General features: G+C 43.0%; 1 protein-coding gene across 1 annotated transcript in view; it reads right to left on the bottom strand.

The window, feature by feature from the left end:
* Positions 1 to 24567, bottom strand: part of cpe (carboxypeptidase E) — a 110478-nt gene that overhangs the window by 22731 nt on the left and 63180 nt on the right. Inside the window, exons 2-5 of the mRNA XM_043698482.2 lie at positions 18798 to 18994; positions 11558 to 11725; positions 8319 to 8436; positions 4591 to 4773 (exon numbers count right to left, since the gene is read on the bottom strand). Of these exons, the coding sequence (XP_043554417.1) occupies positions 4591 to 4773; positions 8319 to 8436; positions 11558 to 11725; positions 18798 to 18994 (666 nt within the window). The remainder of the gene's footprint in view (positions 1 to 4590; positions 4774 to 8318; positions 8437 to 11557; positions 11726 to 18797; positions 18995 to 24567) is intronic.

Consider the following 24567-nt stretch of genomic DNA (forward strand, 5'->3'; position numbering starts at 1 on the left):
GGGAGGGGAGAGAGGGGGGGGGAGAGGGGGGGGGGGGAGAGAGGGGAGGGGAGGGAGAGGGGGGGGGGGAGAGGGGGGGGGGGAGAGAGGGGGGGGGGGAGAGGAGGGGGAGAGAGAAGGGGGGAGAAGAGGGGGGGGGGAGAGAGGGGGGGGAGAGAGAGGGGGGGAGAGAGGGGGGGAGAGAGAGGGGGGGGGAGAGAGGGGGGGGAGAGAGAGGGGGGGGAGAGAGAGGGGGGGAAGAGAGGGGGGGGAGAGAGAGGGGGGGGAGAAGGGAGAGGGGGGGAGAGAGAGGGGGGGAGAGAGGGGGGGAGAGAGGGGGGGGAAGAGAGGGGGGGGAGGAGAGAGGGGGGGAGAGGAGGGGGGGGGGAGAGAGGGGGGGAGAGAGGGGGGGGGAGAAGAGGGGGGGAGAGAGGGGGGGGAGAGAGAGGGGGGGGAGAGAGAGGGGGGGGAGAGAGAGGGGGGGGAGAGAGAGGGGAGAGAGGGGGGGGGAGAGAGAGGGGGGGGAGAGAGAGGGGGGGGAGAGAGAGGGGGGGAGAGAGAGGGGGGGGGAGAGAGAGGGGGGGAAGAGAGAGGGGGGGGGAGAGAGAGGGGGGGAGAGAGAGGGGGGGAGAGAGACGGGGGAGAGAGAGGGGGGGGGAGAGAGGAGGGGGAGAGAGGGGGGGAGAGAGGGGGGGGAGAGAGAGGGAGGAGAGAGAGAGAGAGAGAATGAGTGAGTGAGTGACTGTGTGTGTGTGGGAGAGAGAGAGTGTGGGAGAGAGAGAGCTGTTGTTGTTAATGCGCGATTACAAAAGAACAGCATTCATCCTGGTGGATGGTCCCGTGAGAGATTGTGGGTCAGCGTCTCTCATAGAGTGCGTTTTCATATGGAGTTCATAACAATTTACAGGACCGTGAGATCTTACTTGGATAACCCGAAATTCAGATAATTGATGTTCAGATAACCAAAATTGTTCTGTATATTCCTCCAATCTTTAAAGTAAATTGGCTGCTTTGGTGAGTTGCGAAATAGTGTCTAATGGGATTTCAATTTCAAATGAATAGGAATTAGACTTTGCTATTCTGACTCGGTCAGTTTGACATTTTTGATAACCATGCCAATCTACACATCCACAATGTGTAAACTCCTATCACATCTTAGCATGGTAATACTAAAAGTGGTTTTCGTTTCATGCTCATTCTCACTTCCCATGTATAAGTGATCCCTTGTGTGAGAAATGATGCATAGGTACAACAAGGGTCACAATTACACAATTACTTTGGCCAGGTTGGCTAGGAGGTTTCCTACACATGCAGAAGTACCATGGCAATGCACTCTCCATTTCTTTTTAAAAACGGCCCAGTTTCTTTTAGTAATAACAATATTGTTTTTTTAAGAACACAATCCACTACTTTGCATCATTTATGTAAATGATTTGGATGCAAGCACAAGAGGTACAGTTACTAAGTTTGCATATGACACCAAAATTGGAGGTGTAGTGGACAGCGAAGAGGGTTACCTCAGATTACAACAGGATTTGGACCAGATGGGCCAATGGGCTGAGAAGTGGCAGATGGAGTTTAATTCAGATAAATGCGAGGTGCTCCATTTTGGAAAAGCAAATCTTAGCAGGACTTATACACTTAAATGGTAAGGTCCTAGGGAGTGTTGCTGAACAAAGACACCTTGGAGTGCAGGTTCATAGCTCCTTGAAAGTGGAGTCGCAGGTAGATAGGATAGTGAAGGCGGCGTTTGGTATGCATCCCTTTATTGGTCAGAGTACTGAGTACAGGAGTTGGGAGATCATGTTCCAGCTGTACAGGACATTGGTTAGACCACTGTTGGGACATTGCGTGCAATTCTAGTCTCCTTCCTATCGGAAGGATGTTGTGAAACTTGAAAGGGTTCAGAAAAGATTTATAAGGATATTGCCAGGGTTGGAGGACTTGAGCTATGGGGAGAGGCTGTATAGGCTAGGGTTGTTTTCCCTGGAGTTTCGGAGGCGGAGGGGTGACCTTATAGAGGTATATAAAATCATGAGGGGCTTCATTCAGAGGCTCACAGATGATATTACCTGGTATGGTGATGAAACATCTGAAAACAAACTTTCCAGCCCAGTGAGCAAACCTACATCCAGAACTTCAACATGAGCTAAAGTCTTCTCAAAAAAAAGGGGGCATGGATAGGATAAATAGACAAAGTCTTTTCCCTGGGGTGGGGGAGTCCAGAATTAGAGGGCATAGGTTTAGGTTGAGAGGGGAAAGACATAAAAGAGACCTAAAGGGCAACTTTTTCATGCAGAGGGTGGTACGTGTATGGTACGTGTATGCCAGAGGAAGTGGTGGGGGCTAGTACAATTGCAATATTTAAAAGGCATCTGGATGCGTACATGAATAGGAAGGGTTTGGAGGGATATGGGCTGGGTGCTGGCAGGTGGGACTAGATTGGGTTGGGATATCTGGTCGGCATGGACGTTGGACCGAAGGGTCTGTTTCCGTGCTGTACATCTCTATGACTCTATGCCACCAAATTTCTTGAAAAATAACAGAAGAGAAGGAAAAAAAAAACACAATACTAACCATAATATTTTGACTAGTTTTTTTTTGCCTATTCTGACATTACTGCTGAAACATTATTTTACACACATATAATCTGGTCAAATTTTTAACCTGTTAAGTCATAACACTAAATGTTACGCAAGTAGAATGTTAGTTCTCGATAGGCTTTAAAGCAACTCATGAAGCATTTCCATTATTCATTCCTGTTTTTAAAACACTCAACATCCACTTAACCTTTCCTTTCTTAATGTAAAAGGTAGAACCTTTGTGAGATCTTAATCAGAAAGCTCAAAGTTAACAGTGGACAGACAGGGTATGCGGACTGCTACAGCACCAGCCACAAGTCAACTGCAAGGAGGTACAATACGAATGTACAAAGAAGGGTGAATGTGGCAGATTTTAAATCCGTGCCTGGTACTGCTCTGCTCAAAAAAAGTCTAATTCAGAGAATCAGCTGCCAATGTAGTAGCTGCTGATTTTCTAATTGAAGACACAATCAAGAAACATTGCAAGTTCTGTACACTCCAAATTTAACCGCAAGTGAGAGACTTTGGTTCAACTGGTTTAGTTCATTGACCTGTCACCTGAGTCAGAAGGTTGTGGCTTCAAAGCCCACTCTAAGGGTTAGATTTTACAGAACCAATGAGATCCATACAGCATGCGTGAATGTGGGGGAGGCTCATTAGAATGCATCACATGCCCTGCCCATTGACCTCCTGCTCACCCGGGCATGTCTCCCATTTTACAGGAACCAACGATGGGGGTCAGATGAACATCCCGCTCCAGGACCTATTCTGACCCTTAAGTAGCCAATTAATGGCCAACTGCCTCCTCCCCTTGCCTCTATTTTACCCATGATAGAAGTCGTTCCATGCCATGTGGCTAGTCTGGCAACGTTTACTGATCAAGCAAGTGGCTGGCAAGACTTCCTTTGAAAGTTTGCTGTGCCCAGTGGCACTCCCCCCAACTCCTCACAAATTCATACATCCCATTTAACTATATTCCCAGCCTCTCAAGCCTGACTGACATAGAGATGTACAGCACGGTAATAGATCAGTCCAACTTGCCCATGCCAACCAGATATCCCAATCCAATCTAGTCCCAGCCCATATCCCTCCAACCCTTCCTATTTATATACCCATCCAGATGCCTTTTAAATGTTGTAATTTTACCAGCCTCCACCACTTCCTCTGGCAGTTCATTCCATACACATACCACCTTCTGCGTGAAAACATTGCCCCTTAGGTCTCTTTTATATCTTTCCCCTCTCACCCTAACATCTCCCATTCCCTCATTAAGGCTTGCCAGCCAGGCCTCCCCAATATCCAGCACTTACCTAAAGTCCAGTCTCCACTTCAATGGGGTTCGTTCAAATCCCAGGAATGGTCACTGCTCAAACCTGGCACTGCTGGGTAAATGTAAATGTCTGGCAGCTCTCAAAAACCAGCACTTTCTCCCCAGATGAGGGTGATAGTTTCACCTGGTGCCAATTAATGCCCTACCAAGTGTACAATGGCTGCATAACATCTGGCTTTTTGGTGGTTGGGTTTAGTCAGGAGTTCAGCAAAAATTGCACTGTGAAATCAGCTTCCCACAACTTTAGCACTTAATGTAGAGCAAAATCACACGTTGGTACTGAGGGATTGGGGAATGACAGAGATAACTGTAAACAGAGGCGCCGCCTGCCTTATGAGGTGGATATGAAGATCAAATAAGAGATTGGTTTACTAATGGCATCCTGGCTCAATTCATTCCTCAACTGAACTGACCACAAAAGAAACAAAAAGCAGGTGAACATGCCACTAATCACATTTCCTATTTGTAGATATATGGAAACTGGTTTCCTCATTAACCCACCAAACAAATTTCAAGAGGCTTGAAAGTCAAAGCCTCTGGAACATCATGAGGACAAGAAATTGTAGCAGTTCTGCTGAGAGTTATGTAACTAAGCGCAATAATAAAGTAAAGTAAAGTACAGATGGAAAACTATTACAGAGGACTGAATTTGACTGCACTGTCCAAAAACATGCCCTCCATAAATGCATTTTCACTTACCCCCTGGAACATTGTACCACGCTCCTCCATTGGTTATTCCATCAATAAAGCTGGTATCATCATCATTCTGACGGCATGGTGGTCTATTGGGAGTAGACATGACTGGATTTAAAGAAGCATATGCCTCAGCCAGGCTTTTAAAAATCTTGTCATCTGGGCACTCACTATATTCATGGGTAGAACCTGCAAGAAACAAGGATCCATTTTTGAAGCAATCTGCTTGAATGAACACGAATGCTCTTATAATACAAACAATATTTTTTAACAGAAATTAAGGATACTATGTAAACTAAGCTCAATTAACTGATTCACTGTGGCTCAGCTCACTGCACAAACATTATATTGGATTTGCACATGGAGTTGCTCGGTTGTGGACTGATTAGACCCTACTTTGGCCCATGATATGAGATCTAAATAATATTATATAATAATAGTCCTTATTGTGTGAACACTCTGACTGGTATGTGGGTTAAATTGGCAGGCAGAGCATAGTACATGCATACTTGTACTCACCACTGGTTCTCAGTTATGAGCTAGTGTCCCAAGAGGAAATTCAAAGGTGTGAACCTGAAAGCATCAAAATCCATAAACGCCTCCATCTGGAAGGACAAGGGCAGCAGAATACTACCACCTGCAAGTTCCCCTCACCATCCTGATATGGAAATATATCACCGTTCCTTCACTGTCGCTGGATCAAAATCCTGGAATGTCCTCCCTAATGGCATTGTGGGTCAACCTATAGCATGAGGACCGCAGTTCAAGGCAGCAGCTCACCACCAGCCTCTCACGGGCAACTAGGGATGAGCCAGCTGGTCCAGCCAGTGATAGCCACATCCCATGAGTGAATAAAACAAAAGTATAACATTGCATAGGAAATGGAATCCGATCCTAATCTTTGTTGTATAGCTGACAGGGATGCAGAGTTTGCCCTCACTTACTGGGCTCCAGTACCCTGCTGTTGCCACTCCCCAGCCCTGATGACTGATGAAGATTCAAGATTAAAGCGGTGCTGGAAAAGCACAGCAGGTCAGGCAGCATCCAAGGAGCAGGAAAATCGACTTTTCTGGCAACTGCCCTTCATCAGGAATGAAGCACGGAGCCTTCGGGGTGGAGGGTTAATGGGAGGGGAGTGGGGCTCGGGAGAAGGTAGCTAAGAGTGCAATAGGTGGATGGAGGTGGGGGTAAAGGTGATAGGTTGGAGAAGAGGGTGGAGCGGATAAGTGGGAAGAAAGATTTGCAGGTAGGACAGGTCATGGGGATGGTGCTGAGATGGCAGGTTGGAACTGGGTAAGATAGGGGGAGGGGAAATGAGCTAACTGGTGAAGTCCACCTCGATGCCCTGCGGTTGAAATGTTCCAAGGCCAAAGATGAGGCATTCTTCCTCCAGGTGTCGGGCAGTGAGGGAGAGGTGGTGGAGGAGGCCCAGTACCTGCATGTCCTAGGCAGAGTGGGAGGGGGGAGTTGAAATATTCAGCCACGGGGCTGTTGGCTTGATTGGTACGGGTGTCCCGGAGATGTTCCCTAAAGCAATCTGTGAGAAGCGCTCTTCATTCCTGATGAAGGGCTTTTACCCGAAATGTTGATTTTCCTGCTCCTCGGATGCTATCTGACCTGCCGCGTTTTTCCAGCACCACTCTAATCTTTACTCTGATCACCAGCATCTGCAGTCCTCACTTTTGCCTACTGATGAAGAGTGGCTTGACAGGAAGGAGTTTGGCACAGGAGGTAAAGAGGTGGAGAAGCAGGCAAGGAGTAAACATCATGGGAGGTGATGTTGGTGGGCGGGGGGAGATACTGGGTCAGCAAGAGAGAAAGGGTGGTGGGATGGAAGGGAGCACAAAGAAAGGACTGGATAGGTGGCATTGGAGTGGAGGATGAGGTGGCATGGATAGGACAGCATGGGAGGGGGCTGCAATGGCATGGAAGATTTGAAATAAGGTTGAAATGGGTCAGTGTTGGAAGGATGGAATGGAATAGGGTAGGCAGAAGAAGAGAGGGTGGGAGGGAAGGTAGGATATGAGAAGAAACGGGATGGCGTGAACAGAATGGAAAGGCATGAGATGGGGATTTTTTTAAAAACTGTTGCAATAAATGTATCAATTCAACAGAAAATGTTTTCTTGATCTCTGCTGTTCAGGAGGTAAAGGATTTCAGAAACTCCATTGCTGATCTCCACACATTTGCTTTTCCATATTTCACCATCCTTCTTGCTTCTTCTGTCAAATCAAACTTGAACTAACATTAGAGTGAGCAAATGTTTCTTGGTACAATTATGTGCATATGTGCAATTTTAAAAGTAAAGTTATGATTTATTATAGTTTGTAATAATGGAGTAATTACAAAGAATGGTCACTTGGATGAGGTACTAAAGGTATTTGAAAGCCAATAAACAGTTTTCTGACATACACAATGAATTCAAATTGGTTTAGGTCTGAACAATGGATGCCAACCTTTAGTCAATATAATGGATTGTGCAGAGCTGCCTTATAATGTGAGTGCACTTTCTGAATACCATGTTGACATCATGAGGAGTTATTCAGCATCCAAGGGCCATATTTTTTGAGTCATGGTCACTTCAATTCAATGTAACAATCTGAATCAAACCTTAATTTGCAGTTTAACAGTGATATCAAATAAGATCGCAAATCAAACTCTTCATTGCTAACTGTGCCGGCACATGGAGGATTTTAAGTAAACTAATCACTAATGTTATCAAGGTCAGTCTGCTATTAGTCTCAAAAGGAACACTGTGCACAAGAGGGAAACACAGGCATTTTTTGAGATAACATGCTCACTTGGTAGCTTTCTTTATCCCTGGTTAGTCCCTGATAATCTATTTGGATTTCTCTTTGCATCAACATATCTTAATGTTTACAATATTGAATACGTAATATTACAATGTTATGTCTGTCTACAATCACTTCTACATAAACAAAGCAAATTCTCAAGGCTTTTCTTCTAGATACGTAACCATAATAGCAGGAACAATAGTTTGTTTGATAGCAGAAATAACTACTTTTCAATGAAGCCTACTTTGATATCAGGATGCATGTAACATCAGGGAAAGAGGAACAAAAAGAAACAAATTGCATACATATATAAAGGGAAAAGGCAAACATGAGAGTTTCAAGTTTAGACACAACTAACTTTGTCTGAAAACTGAATTTTTAAAAGAACAATGTCTAAAAAGCACCTCAAAATATTATATTTGTCAATTTCATGAAGTAGCCACATTCACCGACATAAATTGTCCAAAGTTCTATGAAAACCATTAGCTAAGGTTTCATAAGGTGAATGAATTAATTTGGTAATCCCTATTCCTCCACTTTTACGACATCCGTCAAATGATATTCTTTTTTCAAAAACTTATTTCTAGAACTGTAACACTGAGAAAATCCAAAAGAAGCAAAGTTACCAGAACAAGAAAATTCTGAAAAATCAACTTGGTATTTTTTGCCCCAGTGACAAGCGTGCATGACAGAAAACAATTGTGTTGGAACATGCCTGATAATGTCTGCTGTACAAACTTCAGGTGGTGGGATGGAAATTATTTGCTCCCCCCTCTGAAACATTGCAAGGTCCTATTCTCTGCTGCCCCCTGACAGTCTTTGGACTTGACATCAAGACAGTAACCCCGAGAGAGGCCATCATGGCTTTATTTTGTTGTCTTTCATGTTTTATAACTGTCTGGCAAACATTGTTTATCGTCAGTTTTATTTTGTATTTACCAGTGCGAGTCTCATCATAGGGATAATTCGCAACGACATCACCACCGTGAAGATTGGCTGAGAGAACAAATGGGATATCCATGATCCAGTGAATGATGGCTTTGGTCTCCGGTGCAAGCTGTGGGAATAAAACTCTCTCAGTACAACATGCATGACACGTTTATACAAGATTATCCTCAATTATGGGCAGTAAAGAAAATACTTTAATATGCACATACGTTGAGTTTAAGTGAAGACTCCTGAACATGGGTTATTTACCACAAGAGTTTGGTGTTTGCTGCTCTAAAAATCTTTATTTCACTATTAATCCATTACTGTACCATGGCATTCTTTTTTAAGCAAAGATTTATTTCTCTAATTCTCAGCCACTCAGTCTCTTAATACAACCAGAACAGTCGACTGCTTCAGCAATGTGGAAGAAAGCTCTGTGGTTTGAGATGAACACAGAGCAAATACCCCACCTAATGGACTGGTTGAGTATAAATTCAAATGTGAATAAGCACAGCACACACTGCTTTTCATCCAGTCATATCCATTATCATAAACAAAGGCACCTTCCATGCCTGTACACATCTATCAGCATATTACACTATTGCTCAAAGCCAAGGTCTTTTCCCCAGGATAGGGGAGTCCAAAATTAGAGGGCATAGGTTTAGAGTGAGAGGCGAAAGATTTTAAAGGGACCTGAGGGGTAACTTTTTCATGCAGAGAGTGGTGCGTGTATTAAATAAGCTACCAGAGGAAGTGGTGAAGGCTGGTACAATTGCAACATTTAAAAGGCATCTTGATGGGTATATGAATAGTGAAGGGCTTTTGCCAAAACATTGATTCCCCTGCTCCTCGGATGCTGCCTGACCTGCTGTGCTTTTCCAGCGCCACACTCTCTACTCTAAATCGCCAACACCTGCAGTCCTCACTTTTGTTTAGAGGGATATAGACCTAGTGCTGGTAAATGGGACTCGATTAACTTAGGCTATCTGGTCAGCATGGACAAGTTGGACCGAAGGGTCCATTTTCATACTGACTCTATTACTCTATTGGTCTACATGAATTCAATGTTAGCAAATTAGGCAGAATGATAAGTTCAACCAACCAGTCACTGCAATAAAACGTGTTAAGAATCTCAGCAATTCCAGCTTACAGTTGATTTTCCCATCACATTCACTACACTAAATCTCACTTGTATATTGCTATACTGCTGTGCTTGTGTTATAGGATTCTGAAGCGTAGAAAATACATTTTTCCAACTGTCAGCCTCAGCAAATCCGACAAGTTTACTGTAGTGAGACCACTGGCTGTATGGGACATGTTGGTAGTCGCACACAACATGAGAGCAATATAAAAAGAGCTTACCATGAAATACCTCTGCCCACAGCAAGCCTAACTTCGATAGCAATAACAGGAATGAGGGAAACTCACAACAGAGTAGCAGTCTATCATTAATAAGCAACTCAGAGTAGACTGCCATTTTTATTTCCTTAGGCCAACTAAATGTAATGTATTTATTAGTTCTCAAGGTGGACTGACCTCCCACATCAGACAATGGTAAAGAACAGAGAGGTGGCGTTGTAGTCACACCATCTGACAGGAGTGTGCAGATTTCTTTCTATGTTACAACTGATACTTTCAAACATGTTATACAATATAAGCTGGGAAAATTGATATAAATGGTTTGCGACTATTACCTAATTACAAACCTGAACAAATCAACACCAAAACGTATTTATTCTTCCTAATCAGAATATATTAAATAACTTGCAACTAGAAACACCCCATGCTCGATTTATCAACGTTTAGTTCTTTGATAATTAATTTTTAAAATGTGTCAATCCCAGATACAGAGTCTCCAATATGAAGGAATTTCAAATTTCCACTATCTTTGACGTGAAAAAGGTACTTGGTAATTTAACTCCAGGATGTCTTAATCCTCAGTTTAAGATTGTGCCCTTTGTTCTGGTGACCTAGCGCAAGATTTTCCATTGAAGTTACAGTACATCACGTTCCCCAAAACAGCTCTCACTGACCTTATCTTTGAAAGTGAAGACAGGAATTTGAAATTTAAAGTTCCTAGTTTATGAATGTAATTGCAGTGATTTGGAAAAGGTAGGGTTAAGTCTGAGAGGCCAACACCATGCTATAATGCAGCAAGGTCTTCGGAACCAGTTACCAGTTGCTCCCAACATTCCCTGTTGCCCTGCATATTGAGGCAGGCTCCCCAACAGAGATGGAAATTCAACCAAGAATCCATCAAATAGATTTAAATCAACCTGCCCTTCCATAAAAACAGACTTCCTATTTTTTTTGTGTGTTTACGTATTACGTGATATGGTGCAAAACTATCACATTATATGAAGGTTAAGTGCAAGACGTGGATTATTAAAAATTTTGCAGAGCATAGATAACTTATTAATTTTTAAAATTTTATCTTTAGCTCCGATGTCAGATTACATGCCAGCTAATCAGCTTCTTCTCGGGCCTCCACTGCTGAAACTTTGGCAACTAAGGGCAACCTCAGGAAACGTGATTTTTAATGACTTCCTGAGGTGTTGGTTTCTACCTTCCACCTCCCCTGATAGAGGTGACACCACAAAATAATAAAGCAAGGTTTAATGAAACTCAATAACCTCTGTGGAATGGCCTACTGGAAACACCAAGTAAGGAGTTTAAAACTCAATTTTTTTTTTAATTTCAAGAAAGTTGAAGGAGATGGGAAAGCTGAGAAAGAGAAAATTAAGATTTAATATTAAGTAACCTGGTCATAATTGGAGCTCCACTCGACCTAAGTGGGGAATATTGGTGTTCTGATGAAGGGTCATCAGCTTGAAACATTAACTTTGTTTCTCACTGCAAATGTTGCTAGACCTGCTGAGTGTTTCCAGTTTTATCTATTGTTATTTCATACTACAACACGCATAGGAGATACATGAGCCAACCCAGATCTTATCAAGGCTGCATCTACCTCTCCTGGTTACTGGAACAAATGGATGGAACAATCAGGCACTTTCAGGTTCACTATTGTCCTAACTCTACGTAATGTTTCTGGCTTTAGTGCTTTCTGTTGTTAATGTGTTAATGCTTTTGAAAGAGATAAAACTGGGGTGTATAAAAACAAAGACAATCTTCTGCCCAAACAGTTCCATACATAACAACATAAGAAGAAAGGTTTGGGACAATTTATCAAGCTTCTCGTTCGTCAGGAGCAGCTACTTTGTCCCACATCCCAGTAGTCATCTCCCTACCTTGGAGTTTCTGTCCACAGAAAGCTTTATATTTTTCAGGAGATGGTTGTTAGGCCCCCCTTCTCTTTCATACACATAGACAATCCTGTCAAGATCGAGAAAATTTCTGTTGAGGTCTATTCCTTGTGCATTGGTACGACCCACAAACCAATCCTTCAGATCACCGGTCTACAGAGGGAAAAAAAAACAAGGCGAGGAAAAGCTACATAAAAATGTACTACTGCACACAATTGAAGTTAGCTGTAAGACAGAAACCAAACATTTCTTGAAAATTAGGCATAGGCATTGAGATGACGAGTAATTGTTTAATTGCACTTTTAATCTTACTTTGAAAAGGACATATTTTACTAAAATCGGAATATAAAGTAGTATGAAAGGTTATGGTGAAGGGTGTAGTTGAAAGGAGAGTCACCTAACAGAGAACAAGCTTTTTGTTCCTTCCATGCTGCACTGCGACAGAATTGTTAAAGACCTTCTTAGACAGACGCAAGTTTTAACCTTAAAAAGGAGAAGCAAGCATTTGAAGTGAACACATAATTAAACCCCCTGAAAGACGGAGGCACTGTAAGAATTCCAATGAGGTCAGAGATGATTGCAAGGCCAGGAATACAAGGAGCAATGAGGAACTAAGAGTAGATCCATCAAAGGGAATGAACAAGAACTGATTTGTTAGATTTGGGAGAAATAGTGCCTTTGAAGTATTTAAAGAAGCATAAGATGGCCGTTTTGTCAAAGGGCATGAAGGATCATGGTGTGACAAAGCAGTGATTACACTGGGGAAAAAAAACTACAATGAAGGAAGTGTGAATACGATTGGACTATAAGTAAAAGAGTTCATTGATATTAAGCAGGATCAAAAAGAGGACAGGACTCCTCGTCATCGGACATGGTTCAGATCCGGCATTGCCTAAACAACCCACTAACCAGCTGTGGAGAGAAAAAAGGTCCAGAGGATCAGCAGTCAACAAAAGCAGACAGAGAACGTGGGAAGAACCTGGATGTAATGGACTAAACTCTGACGGAAGAAAATCTGATGCAAATTGCTTCCAAAATGCAGAGTGTCAGGCCATCAGGCCTTTGAGAATCCAAAGACAACAACATTTAGTCATGGAGGTGTTGTCAAGTATTTCATACATAATTAGGTCATTAGGGGGAAAGGCTGTGTCAAAAACAATACTGGTACTATTAAAGTAAATCCAAAATTACAAGTGATGCAGAATAACCCAAATTTAACTCATTGACATTTTTTTTCCATGGGAACAGTGGTGGGGTTGGCTATGATGCGAAATTCAAATATGAGATAGAATGAACAGGAACAAGGTTTCCAAAAAGGAAACAGACTAGAGTAAAGAAATGGGACAAGGTCTGAAGTAGACATGCTAAAATAAAAGTTACTGTGCAGTTAGCTTATTGGCTTGTTATAATTAGACGATGAAATAAAAGCAGAATTGCCACACAAAGGAATTAAAGTAGGAAATCCTTCCTCTGGGAACATCGTTTTTTTAAGTGCCTGCGTGTAAAGGCATTGGCCCTGAAGAAAATGTTTGTAGAGCTGGATTGTGATCAGTGAGTCGATAGTGAACCGCTTTTTATCAAGGGTCAGGACATCTCTGCAGTATCCTGAGAAGCAGCTTCGGGGGATATTGTACGTCTTTCCTCCTCCCTCTGGGTACCTGCTGACATTGTCCTAACCTTCACGAGAGAAAGGGGTCCTGGAGTGAGATCGAAGTCGCTTGATATCCCCCACCCACCACCTCCCCGCGCCTCTCAGTTTACATTGATGGTGGAGTGCAGATATGTACACATATCCAGCACAGTTAACGAGTAGACAGTGGAGGATTTTGTGGGAAAAGTCACTCTGAGCCACAGTGGACCCTGCGCCATGAATCTCACTCAGCAAAACATGACAATAAAAATATGAAAGTTCCACCTCTAGTATTCATACAAGTCTATCCAAGTGCAGTGTAAGCCTGACACCACCTTCATTCAGATTCTTGTCAGGCTTTTTTGTGTTAGGAACATGGTCGTCCACTAGATGGTGGTAGAACCAAATTTGCCTGACTATGTATTGTAAGATTTAGGTATTTCAATCAGCCTGTTCTGACACCCCTCTAGAGCAGGTGGGACTTGAACCCAGGCCTCCTGGTTCAGAGATATGGACACTACCACTGCTCTACAAGAGCCCTTTAATGCTTCACAAATCTGCCGGTTTTCCTTGTGCATCTCTGTATCGTTCCAATTGTCAGTTTCTGTGCTGCCAAAGTTAGCACAAATGTTTACACTTTTGAATAAGCAGAAGCTCTGTATGTAGTGTTTCTACAATTCAAGATGCAAATAATACAAGACACAATCAAAACCGAGTCTCCCTTACCTTAACTAAAATCCAGTTCTGTTCACATGGAGCCCCAATGCTCAGTGATTTACATCAGCACTAAATCAAATCACTCCGAGATTTTACATTCAAATCCTTTTCCTCCTATCGCTCTGTAGCCACAGATGTCCCTATCTTTGTAATTTCATCAGATCCCACATTCCTCTGAGTTGACCACGCTCCTCTAACTTTGGCATCTTGAGCATCCAAGATCATGATCCCTCCAGGGCGGCACAGTGGTTAGCACTGCTGCCTCACAGCACCAGGGACCCAGGTTCAATTCCAGCCTCGACTGTCTGTGTGGAGTTTGCATATTCTCCCCATGTCTGCGTGGGTTTCCTCTGGATGCTCCGGTTTCCTCCCACAATCCAAAAGGTGTGCAGGTCAGGTGAATTGGCCGTGCTAAATTGCCCATAGTGTGCATTAGTCAGGGGGAAATGGGTCTGGGTGTGTTACCCTTCGGAGGGTCGGTGTGGATTTGTTGGGTCGAAGGGCCTGTTTCCAAACTGTCAGGAATCTAATCTAATCATTAGCAGCTATGCCTTCGGCTGCCTAGGTCCTACATTTTATCTGTAAGTATCTCCATCTCTTTCCCTTCCTTTACATCTCTCCTTATAATCTAGCCATGGGAGGACCCAATGACACCAGTTCCATCCACTTTCCTAGCCACTATCTCTGACTGTAAATGACTGTTTAGAGATTCAATATTCTACCTGACCCTGAGCTGAACTTTCAATTCCATATCCTCTCAATAAGGAAAGACAACTCCCATAGCATTAACCAATCTTGATACCTACTCCCAAATTCTTCATCTATGCCTCTTCCTCCTCCAGGACCAATCCATAGAATCCCTACAGTGTGGAAACAGGCCCTTCAGCCCAACAAGCCCACACCGACCCTCTGAAGAGTAACCCATTCCTCTACTATACTACATTTAGCCCAGACTAATGCACCCAACCTTCACACCTGAACACTACGGGCAATTTAGTATGGCCAATTCACCTAACCTGCACATTTTTGGATTGTGGGAGGAAACTGGAGCACCCGGAGGAAACCCACGCAAACTCCACATAAACAAAACAGTCACCCAAGGCTGGAATCGAACCTGGGTCCCTGGCTCTGTGAGGCAGCAGTGCTAACCACTGAGCCGCCCTCCTTGATATCCCCCTTCTCTTAGCTCATTGAAAACTCTGCTGGCCTGCTTACAAACCTGAACCAGGTTTCATTCACCAAGTGTGTGCTTTTTCTCCCAAGACGTCAAATTTAATATTCTTACATGGTTCTTGCAATCACTCGAGGTCTTGCCAACTGCTTATCCCTGTAAACCTCTCTAGCACAAGAAACTCTAAGACTGTTGTGTCACTGGAGTTCTGGATTTTCGTTCACTTGAACATTGCCTGACCGTGATTTCATTATCCTGACTGAAAGCTTTGGAATACCCTCTGAAATCAGCACTAAAGGCATCGTGGGTGTATCTAAACCAAATGGAATACAGCTGTCCAGAAAGGCAACTCACACCATCTTCTCAAGGGCGACTGGGGATGGACAATAAATGTTGGCCCAGCCAACACCCCCCCATATCCCACGACTGATTAAAAAAGCTCAGTATCTATCCTTCTTTAAGAAGAATATTCCTCCTAAAATTTAATTGTGCATGGAATGCATGATGCCTTTTCAATTTGTTTTTGTGCAGCTGTCCATGCATTAATTCACATAGAAGGAAGTCATATCTTTCAGGCAGTACACATCCACACCACTCCCCACAACAACTGAGGGGGAACATCATTTAAGACTATTATTAAAATGGGAGGATATCTGAGAAAATGTTAGGAAGAGTTTGATTTATAATAGGACCCAGGCTATTCAACTGCAGGTACTCCATAGGACTCACCTGGTATCAGAACAGCTCACAAAAATCCATACAGGAGTGTCCCCAATGTGCCCCAAGTGCAAAATGGACGTTGGTACTCTTACTCACTGCTTGTGGTCATGCCACACGATCTCCAGGTATTGGGATGACATAGCGAGTGCTTTGGTAAAGGTTTTGGGAACTGAGGTTAGATTGGATCCAGTATCCCTCCTTTTGGGTTTCCCAAATCTTCCCTCCCTGAATGCGCATGGGATGAAATTGTTTAATATTCTTTCTTTTTGCGTGAGGAAGAACATTCTAATGAGCTGGGTGTCAGAGAATCCCTCAGGGCTCTCGAGTTGGTGTAGGATAGTCATGGAACACATCCCCCAGACTTCCTTATGAATGTGGGGCACCAGAAAACAGAATTGTTTTACAGAACATGGCGGCCCTTTTTGAATGATATTGATGTAGATATAATCGGCTATATTACTCAGGGCCTTTGTTTAGCCGTGAGGACTGTGTCTGTCAGTTTGGGGGCCTCTGGGAGGAAGAATCCCGAACAAATACGGGTCTGCTTACTATTGCTCCTTACTATTGGTCGGGAGCTGTCTTGAGATTGTGCTGAGTGTAGTAATTTAATTGAATATCATTTAAGTTACCTTGTTATAACTTGGTTTAATTTTATTTCATCTGTTTATTTATTTTTTCTTCTTTCTCCTTGGTTGTTTATTGAACTGTAGTTTTTATAGGGTTTTTTTTGGTTTCTGTACTCCGTGGAGTAGAGTAGTAGTTTGTTTTCTATTATTGCTATAATATTATAAAGCTGTCATACTATTTCATATGGGTTTTGTAATTTTGTAAAAAAAAACTAAAATGTTTTTTCAACAAAAATATTTATTATTAAAATTCACTTCTTTAATCAAGCTTTTCATCAGTCCTGCTAATGACAGCTTTGTGTTTCTCCAACTGCCTCTCTGAAGTGTGTTGCTGTATGTTTCTACATTGAAGGTGCTACGTAATAGAATGTTGCAACACCTTTGGTACATAGTTGGAAGCTGATGTTAAAGTGAGGATAAGGGGAATGAGATTGGATGTGCAGAGAAGAAATTGAGGTCAAACTGTAAATGGCACAAGTGGAACTCAGAGAGAGAGAGAGAGAGAGAGAGAGAGAGAGAGAGAGAGAGAGTGAGTGAGAGAGAGAGAGAGAGAGAGAGAGAGAGAGAGAGAGAGAGAGAGAGAGAGAGAGAGAGAGAGAGAGAGAGAGAGAGAGAGAATGAGAGAGAGAGAGAGAGAGAGAGAATGTAGAAAATGACCAGGAGAGAATGTAGAAAATGACCAGCATTATTTTTTTTTTAAAACTTTAAAGATTGTGCAAGGATGTGAGAAGGACTGAGTTTAAGAACCGCGAGGTTTTGCTGCAGGTCTATACAACCCTGCTTACAAAATAGTTAGAATATTGTATCCAGTTCTGGTCGCCTCTTTACAGAAAGGATGTAGATGTTTTACAGAGGGTGCAGAGGTGATTTACCAGGATGCTGCCTGGATTGGAGGGCTTGTCTTATGAAGAGAGGTTGTGTGAACTCGGGCTTTTCACACTGGAGAGAAGAAGGAAGAGAGGTGACTTGACAGAGGTGTAGACGGTAACGAGAGACATAGATAGAGAGTAGATAGCCAGTGATGTTTCCCCAAAATGGCTGTCATGAGGGGTCATAATTTTAAGGTGATTGGAGGAAGGTAAAGGGGAGATGTCAGAGGTAAGTTATTTACGCAGAGAGTGGAGGGTGCGTGGAATGCACTGCCAGTGGTGGTAGTACAGTCAGAGACATGAGGGACATTTAAGCGACTGCTGGACAAGCACATGGAGGGCAGTAAATTGAGAGGTGTGTAGGTTAGGTTGATCTTAGATGAAGATAAATGCTCAGCACAACAGCGTGGCCCGAAGGACCTGTACGGTACTGTCCTGTTCTATGTTCTATTTGCAGCTTTTGCCGTAGTCAGAATCTGATAGTCAGGTTTCCCAGCAGCAAGTATGGAACCACGTATTGTACAGAGGTAGCAGGGCCCACACTTATCTCCAGTTCATACTGAGTTGTTGCAGTACAGCTGCTATTGCCAACTCTGGTCTGGCTGGGAAAGAATACCTGTCTGGATCCAAACTGGAAAAGTGCAGGTATAGCGACCAGATCAGAAAATGATTGGTTTTGGCAAGGGAAAATGGAATTTTGTCCAATTTGCTAAACTGCATTCCAGTACAATACAATTACCTTCAGATGCACGGAGGAAAATAAAATCTGTTTTTTTTTTGTCAAATATCACTCATCGCGAGTGAAAACTGAATGTTTCTGAGCACAGTATTTCCCAGCCAATTGGCCATCATTCCACAGAAGTGACATATCAGTGAGTTGGGTGTGAAGGTTGTTCTGTTGCAACACTTGGATTTAAGCCTGGAAGCTAACTCTGTGCGGGGTTGGAAGAGTGGTGGTGTTGCTGACTCGTCGGTACTGGTCACAGTGGGACAGGGCTAATGGATAATCCTCGCTGAAGTGGTGAAGCAGATGGTGATCATGAGCGAAGCACTGCCTGATTGCGGGTAAAGCAGACGGAGGGACAGACCCACTCCCATGGCAATTGAAACAGCTAGGCCATAGTGCAGAGTTTGATGAATATCTCTCTGCACTTGGAGGAAGTGCTCTGTCCCTCCTGGCCCACAGGGAGTGCTAGAAAGCCACTAACTTTCATGGATTGAGTCCTTCTCACATTGGTCATGCTTTCAGAGACCTGGAAAACCCAACTGACCCAGTTTAAGAACTGAATCACTGACAATATGAAAGAAGGCAGCACTATTATAATATTTAAATTACCAAGCCTCCTCCTACATAAGGATTGGTCATCTATCCCTTGTCCCTTTAGAAGTAAGGCAGATTCTTTCTTCTGTTCTTTTCCATTTTAATCTGACACAGCCGGAACTCAACTGGTTTTATTTTGGAGTTAGGATTCAGTCCAGTGTCTCTGCTTACCTGTGAAGCTGCTTTCTCAAAGCCATCAGGATTCATGGAAGGCATGATGTGTATCCGCGTGCTGTGGATCAAACTGACAATTGTTTCGTTTCCTTTTTGATATTCATTGCACAGATACTGTGCCAAGAAGACAAGGAGCTCTCTCCCCACTGCCTCGTTCCCGTGCATGTTGCCAACATATTTAAATTCTGGCTCCCCTGTAAGGCAAAAGGCAGATGAAAACAATAAGCAATTTTGCACATATTCTGAGGTTCAGCCACCTCAGGAACTATTTAAACTGTCTACTGGGGAGTTTATAAAAGCTAGTGCCATACTCAGCATCACCTCCAGGGATTTATTCTGCTCACCATGTCTCTGGACTGCTGCAAATTATGCTGGATGTTTGGTCGAGACAGTTGATTGATTAGAATCATAGAATCCCTATAGTGTGGAAGCAGGTCATTCAGCCCAACAAGTCCACACCGACCCTCTGAACAGCATCCCACCCAGACCCACCCCCTATCTCATCCCTGTAACCCTGCATTTCCCATGGTTAATCTACCAAGCCTGCGCATCTCTGGATGCTACAGGCAATTTAACATGGCCAATTCACCTAACCTGCATATCTTTGGACTGTGAGAGGAAACCAGAGCACCCGGAGGCATGGGGAGAATGTACAAACTTCAAACAGACAGTCACCCAAAGGTGTAATTGAACCTGGGACCCTAGTGCTATAAGGGAGCAGTGCTGTCCCATTGGTTGATTGCTGTCACATGTATCGAAATACAGTGAAAAGTGCTGTTTTGCATGCATTCATAATGTCGGCCTAAGCTGCGATCGGGAAAGGACAGTAGGTGCAGTCAACAGATTGTTTGGCTACTCACAGAGACTGTTATTGGTGACAAAGGGCTGTGAGCAGACCTGAACCTCAGCTCCTGAGGTATTAGCAACTTGGTTATGGAGATTGTGGAAACCAACCAAAAAAAAAAAATCACACATGCTTATGACCATTCCATTCCCCACAGTACGGAAACAGGCCCTTCGGCCCAATAAGTCCACACCGACCCTCTGAAGAGTAACCCACCAGGCCCATTCCCCCTGACTAACACTCCTAACACTACAGGCAATTTAGCATGGCCAATTCACCTAACCTGCACATCTTTGGATTGTGGGAGGAAACTGGAGCACCCAGAGGAAATCCACGCAGACACGAGGATAATATGCAAACTCCACACAGACAGACAGTCGCCCAAGGTGGGACTCGAACCCGCTGGTGCTGAGAGGCAGCGGTGCTAACCACTGAGCCACTGCGCCGCCCCCAGAGTTAAACAGCCTGGTTGGGAGGTAATGTAAAATGATAATAAAGCAGCAGAACTTTTTTTCAATATCAGGGAGCTGGTCAAGAAAGAAGAGAATGACAAAACAAATTTTCATTGAAAAGATTACAAAATAGTGCAATATTGAAGAAGTTTTTGTGTTGCCATCAGTTGATTCACAGGGGAATAAACCAGTCTTCAAAAGGTAGTGTACCACAAGCAATAATGAATCAGTAACTCACTTGACTTCAACAATAAAGCAAGTCAGACAGGGTATGAAAAGAGCTGCTGATTTTCCCACTGCATGCTAATGCCAGAATAAACTGCAAGCCCAGAGTGCCCAGGATATCGTACACCATGTTTACACACCGGACACAAATCCTACAGAATAATAGCAGCACAAAACCAGTGGTTAACACAAGAGAATGGCCAATATTGTCAATGGGATAGCATCGAAATATTTTAAAATTTGACAAATCACTTTATATATAAGCAATTGTATTAAGGCATCTTTATATTGTTGCATTCATAAGGAAAAGGACTGTTAATATCTAACATTCAGCATTCAACTTTTAATGGTTTTAAATAAAAGGACATTGCTGACTTAAAATAGCTGCTATAATCACCTGAAAAGCCCAGGCAACCACATGGAACATATAAAATCAGCTGCTCAGAATTAACATTTTTAATCAAAAGGAACAGAAACTCAGTGAGGCAACAAGAAATTTGCATATCTTCTGTTACTCACACTTGCATGATTACTTCATATACTAGAGATTATAGGTTACCTGTGGAGTGTTCTGTTTGAAAAGGATAATGGAGCCGCACTGTGGATATACAAATGAACTATATTTCAGCAGCTTGCTCTGTGCAACAGAGCAGAGACAGAAAAGATAATGTGTGCTCACAAGAGCAAGGATGCTGGAAGGTTCTCTCTCTCTCTCTCTCTCTCTGTGTTTTAATCCCCCTCAAGGTCAAACAAAGCCACTAAAAAGCAAATTGGAACAATAACAATGATTCACCAAGAATGATTTGCCAAGGACAGCAACAGCTAAAGAGTCGAACTCAGCTCTTTTGATCTCACACCTTAAAGATGCTAAAACAATTTTAACTGTAACTACCTCACCTTCCCACACATACCAAACACCACCACCCCCCTTCTTTGTAAACTCATTACCTGCATACCGGTTAAGTTCAATGCTGTGTTTTATTACTTTTTCAGGGGAGTGGATAATAAAATTTCACTCCCAGTCAAGAAAACCTTGGAACAGACTCTCCTTCATTTCTGATCTGGTCAATTAATTAAACTGAAGTGTAATAGCTATGCACTGGGGAGAAAAATTGTGACTAAACAAGAGAAAGTTTAAAAAAAAGGGTTGTCATGATTCATCCTCACCTGGTTATATCGAATTGGATAGATTCGAAAATATTATTCGAAGCAATATTTGTGAAACTGAAGTCATTTTTTGATGAAATTCAAATTTAAAATTAACATATGCTAATATGCTACACTTGCATTCATGCATGACAAACTGACGAGTAACAACACTTTGAAAAACGGCACGATTTACCATTATCACTCAAACACGGTCAGAGAGAATGCGGCACTGATGGTCTGCCTTACACTCGGTCTCTACTTGCCCTTTATTGCATTGCTACTTAAACCTAATTTCAAAAAACCATCTGTTGCTGTACTATCACAGCTGCTCTCTTCAATACCTCCCAAAGTGACAAGCTGACATCTAAGTGCCAAATGTAACAAGTTCTCATCAAGAACATGTTAAAAGATTGCTCCCTCATTTCACTTAGGAGATTTCAGACAGAGCAGACTTTCATTGTAACAGAGGTACAATTACAACCAGGTTTAGGAGTGTGAAAGGACAATGTTCTGCTAACACACCATGCTATCCTGTAATTGTAATTTTATAGATGCACAAAGCCATGCTGACTATCACTCATCAGTCCCTGCGTCTCCAAATGTGTGTAAATCCTATAGTTCCAGACTTGAAACCTTTCTGAAATAAAGGCACAACATTAGCCACCTTCTAGTCCTCTGGCACCTCACCTGTGGTTACAGACTCTAGGGGCTCCGCAATTTCCTCCCTAACTTCCCATAACGTTCTGAGATACACTTGATCAGGTCCCAGATATTTATTCACCTTTCTGTTTTCTCAGCACCTCCTCTTCTGTAATGTGAACGGTTTTCAAAACATCAATACATACTTCCTCGAGTTCCCTAGCCTCCATTTCTTTCTCCACAGTAAACTGACCCAGAATATTCATTTCATATCTCTCCCATCTCCCGAGGTTAAACACAGAGAAGGCCTCAGTGATCGTTAAAGTGATTTATCTCTGGTTACTCTTTTGCCGTTAATATATTTGCAGAAACTCTTTGGATTGTCCTTAACCTTATCTGTCAAGACTCTCTCATATTCCCTCTTTGCCTTCCTGACTTCCCTCTTAAGAATGCCTCTACACTTTGATAGTCCAGGGTTTAATTTTGTCTCAGTTGTTTATACTTTAGATTAGATTAGATTTAGATTACATTAGATTTAGATTTAGATTACATTACAGTGTGGAAACAGGCCCTTCGGCCTAACAAGTCCACACCGACCCGCCGAAGCGAAACCCACCCATACCCCTACATTTACCCCTTACCTAACACTACGGGCAATTTAGCATGGCCAATTCACCTGACCCTGCACATCTTTTGGACTGTGGGAGGAAACCGGAGCACCCGGAGGAAACCCACGCAGACACGGGGAGAACGTGCAAACTCCACACAGTCAGTCGCCTGAGGCGGGAATTGAACCTGGGTCTCAGGCGCTGTGAGGCAGTAGTGCTAACCACTGTGCCACCGTGCCGCCCACAATACTTAATATATCATTTTTAAAATACTTTTTTCTGATTTAGTATGTGGACGTACCTACTAGAGAAAGTGCAAATCTTGACCTACTCTTGGGGAATAAGGCAAGGCAAGTGACTGAGGTGTCAGTGAGGGAGCACTTTGGGCCAGTGACCATAATTCTATCAGTATTAAAATAGCAATGGGTAAGAATAGACCGGGTCTAAAGGTTGAAGTTCTAAATTGGAAGACAAATTTTGACGGAATTAGGCAAGAACTTTCAAAAGTTGATTGGGGCTGGATAGTCACAGGTAAAGGGACGGCGGGAAAATGGGAAGTCTTCAAAGAAAATGAGATAACGAGAGTCCAGAGACATTATGTTCATGTTAGGGTGAAAGGCAAGGCTGGTAGACATAGGGAACCACTGGATGACTACAGAAATTGAGGTTTTGGTCAAGAATAAAAAGTAAGCATTTGTCAGGTATAGACAGCAGAAATTATATGATTCCCTAGAAGAATATAAAGGCAGTAGGAGTATACTTAAGAAGAAAATCAGGAGGGCAAAAAGGGGACATGAGATAGCTTTGGCAAATAGGGTTAAGAAGAATTCAAAGGAATTTCAAAAATATATTAAGGACAGAATGGTAACTAGGGAGGGAATAGGGTCCCTTAAAGATCAGCAAGGCCGTCTATGTGTGGAATCACAGGAGATGGGGGAGATACTAAATGAGTATTTTACATCAGTGTTTACTGTGGAGATGGAGATGGAAGATATAGAATGTAGGGAGATAAACAGTAACATCTTGAAAAGTGTCCATATTACAGAAATGGTGGTGCTGGGCGTCTTAAAACACAAAAAGGTGGATAAATCCCCAGGACTGGTTCAGGTGTACTGTAGAACTCTATGGGAAGCTAGAGAAGTGATTGCTGGGCCCCTTGCTGGGATATTTGTATCATCGATAGTCACAGGTGAGGTATCAGAAGACTGGAGGTTGGCTAATGTAGTGCCACTGTTTAAGAATAGTAGTAACCACAATGAAATGAACCTAAATGAAATGAGGGGGCAATCTTTTAACACATTCTCAATGAGAACTTGTTACAGTTGGCACTTGGCTGTCAGCCTGTCACTTCAGGAGGTGTTGAAGAGAGCAGCTGCATCACAAAATACCAGACTAATGCCATTCACAAGTTCGTTGATGACACCACCACAGTCGGTCAAATCTCAGATGGCAACGAAACAGATGGGAGGTGGAAGACCGAAAAATGATGCACTGAGAACAATCTAACTCTCAATGCTGCAAAACCAAGGAACTCAATTGACTTTCGGCGGGATGTTACTCATGTCCCCCTATACATTAACAGCACAGAGGCGGAACGAGTGGCGAGTGTCAAGCTCCTGGGAGTGGACATCAGCAACAAGCTCTCTTGGACTCTTCATGTGGACGCACTGGTTACAAAGGCACAACAACATCTCTTCTTCCTCAGGCAGCTGAGGATATTTGGCATGACAGCGAATCCCCTTGCCAACTTTTATGGGTGCACCATCGAGAGATTCTGTCTGCATATATCACTACCTGGTATGGCAACTGTACCATTCAAGATCAGAGATAGTTACAGAGAGTGGTGAACT

This window comes from Chiloscyllium plagiosum, unplaced genomic scaffold (assembly GCF_037043375.1).
Source record: "Chiloscyllium plagiosum isolate Xiang-an unplaced genomic scaffold, Cpla_swu_hap1 HiC_scaffold_1, whole genome shotgun sequence".
NCBI lineage: Eukaryota > Metazoa > Chordata > Chondrichthyes > Orectolobiformes > Hemiscylliidae > Chiloscyllium > Chiloscyllium plagiosum.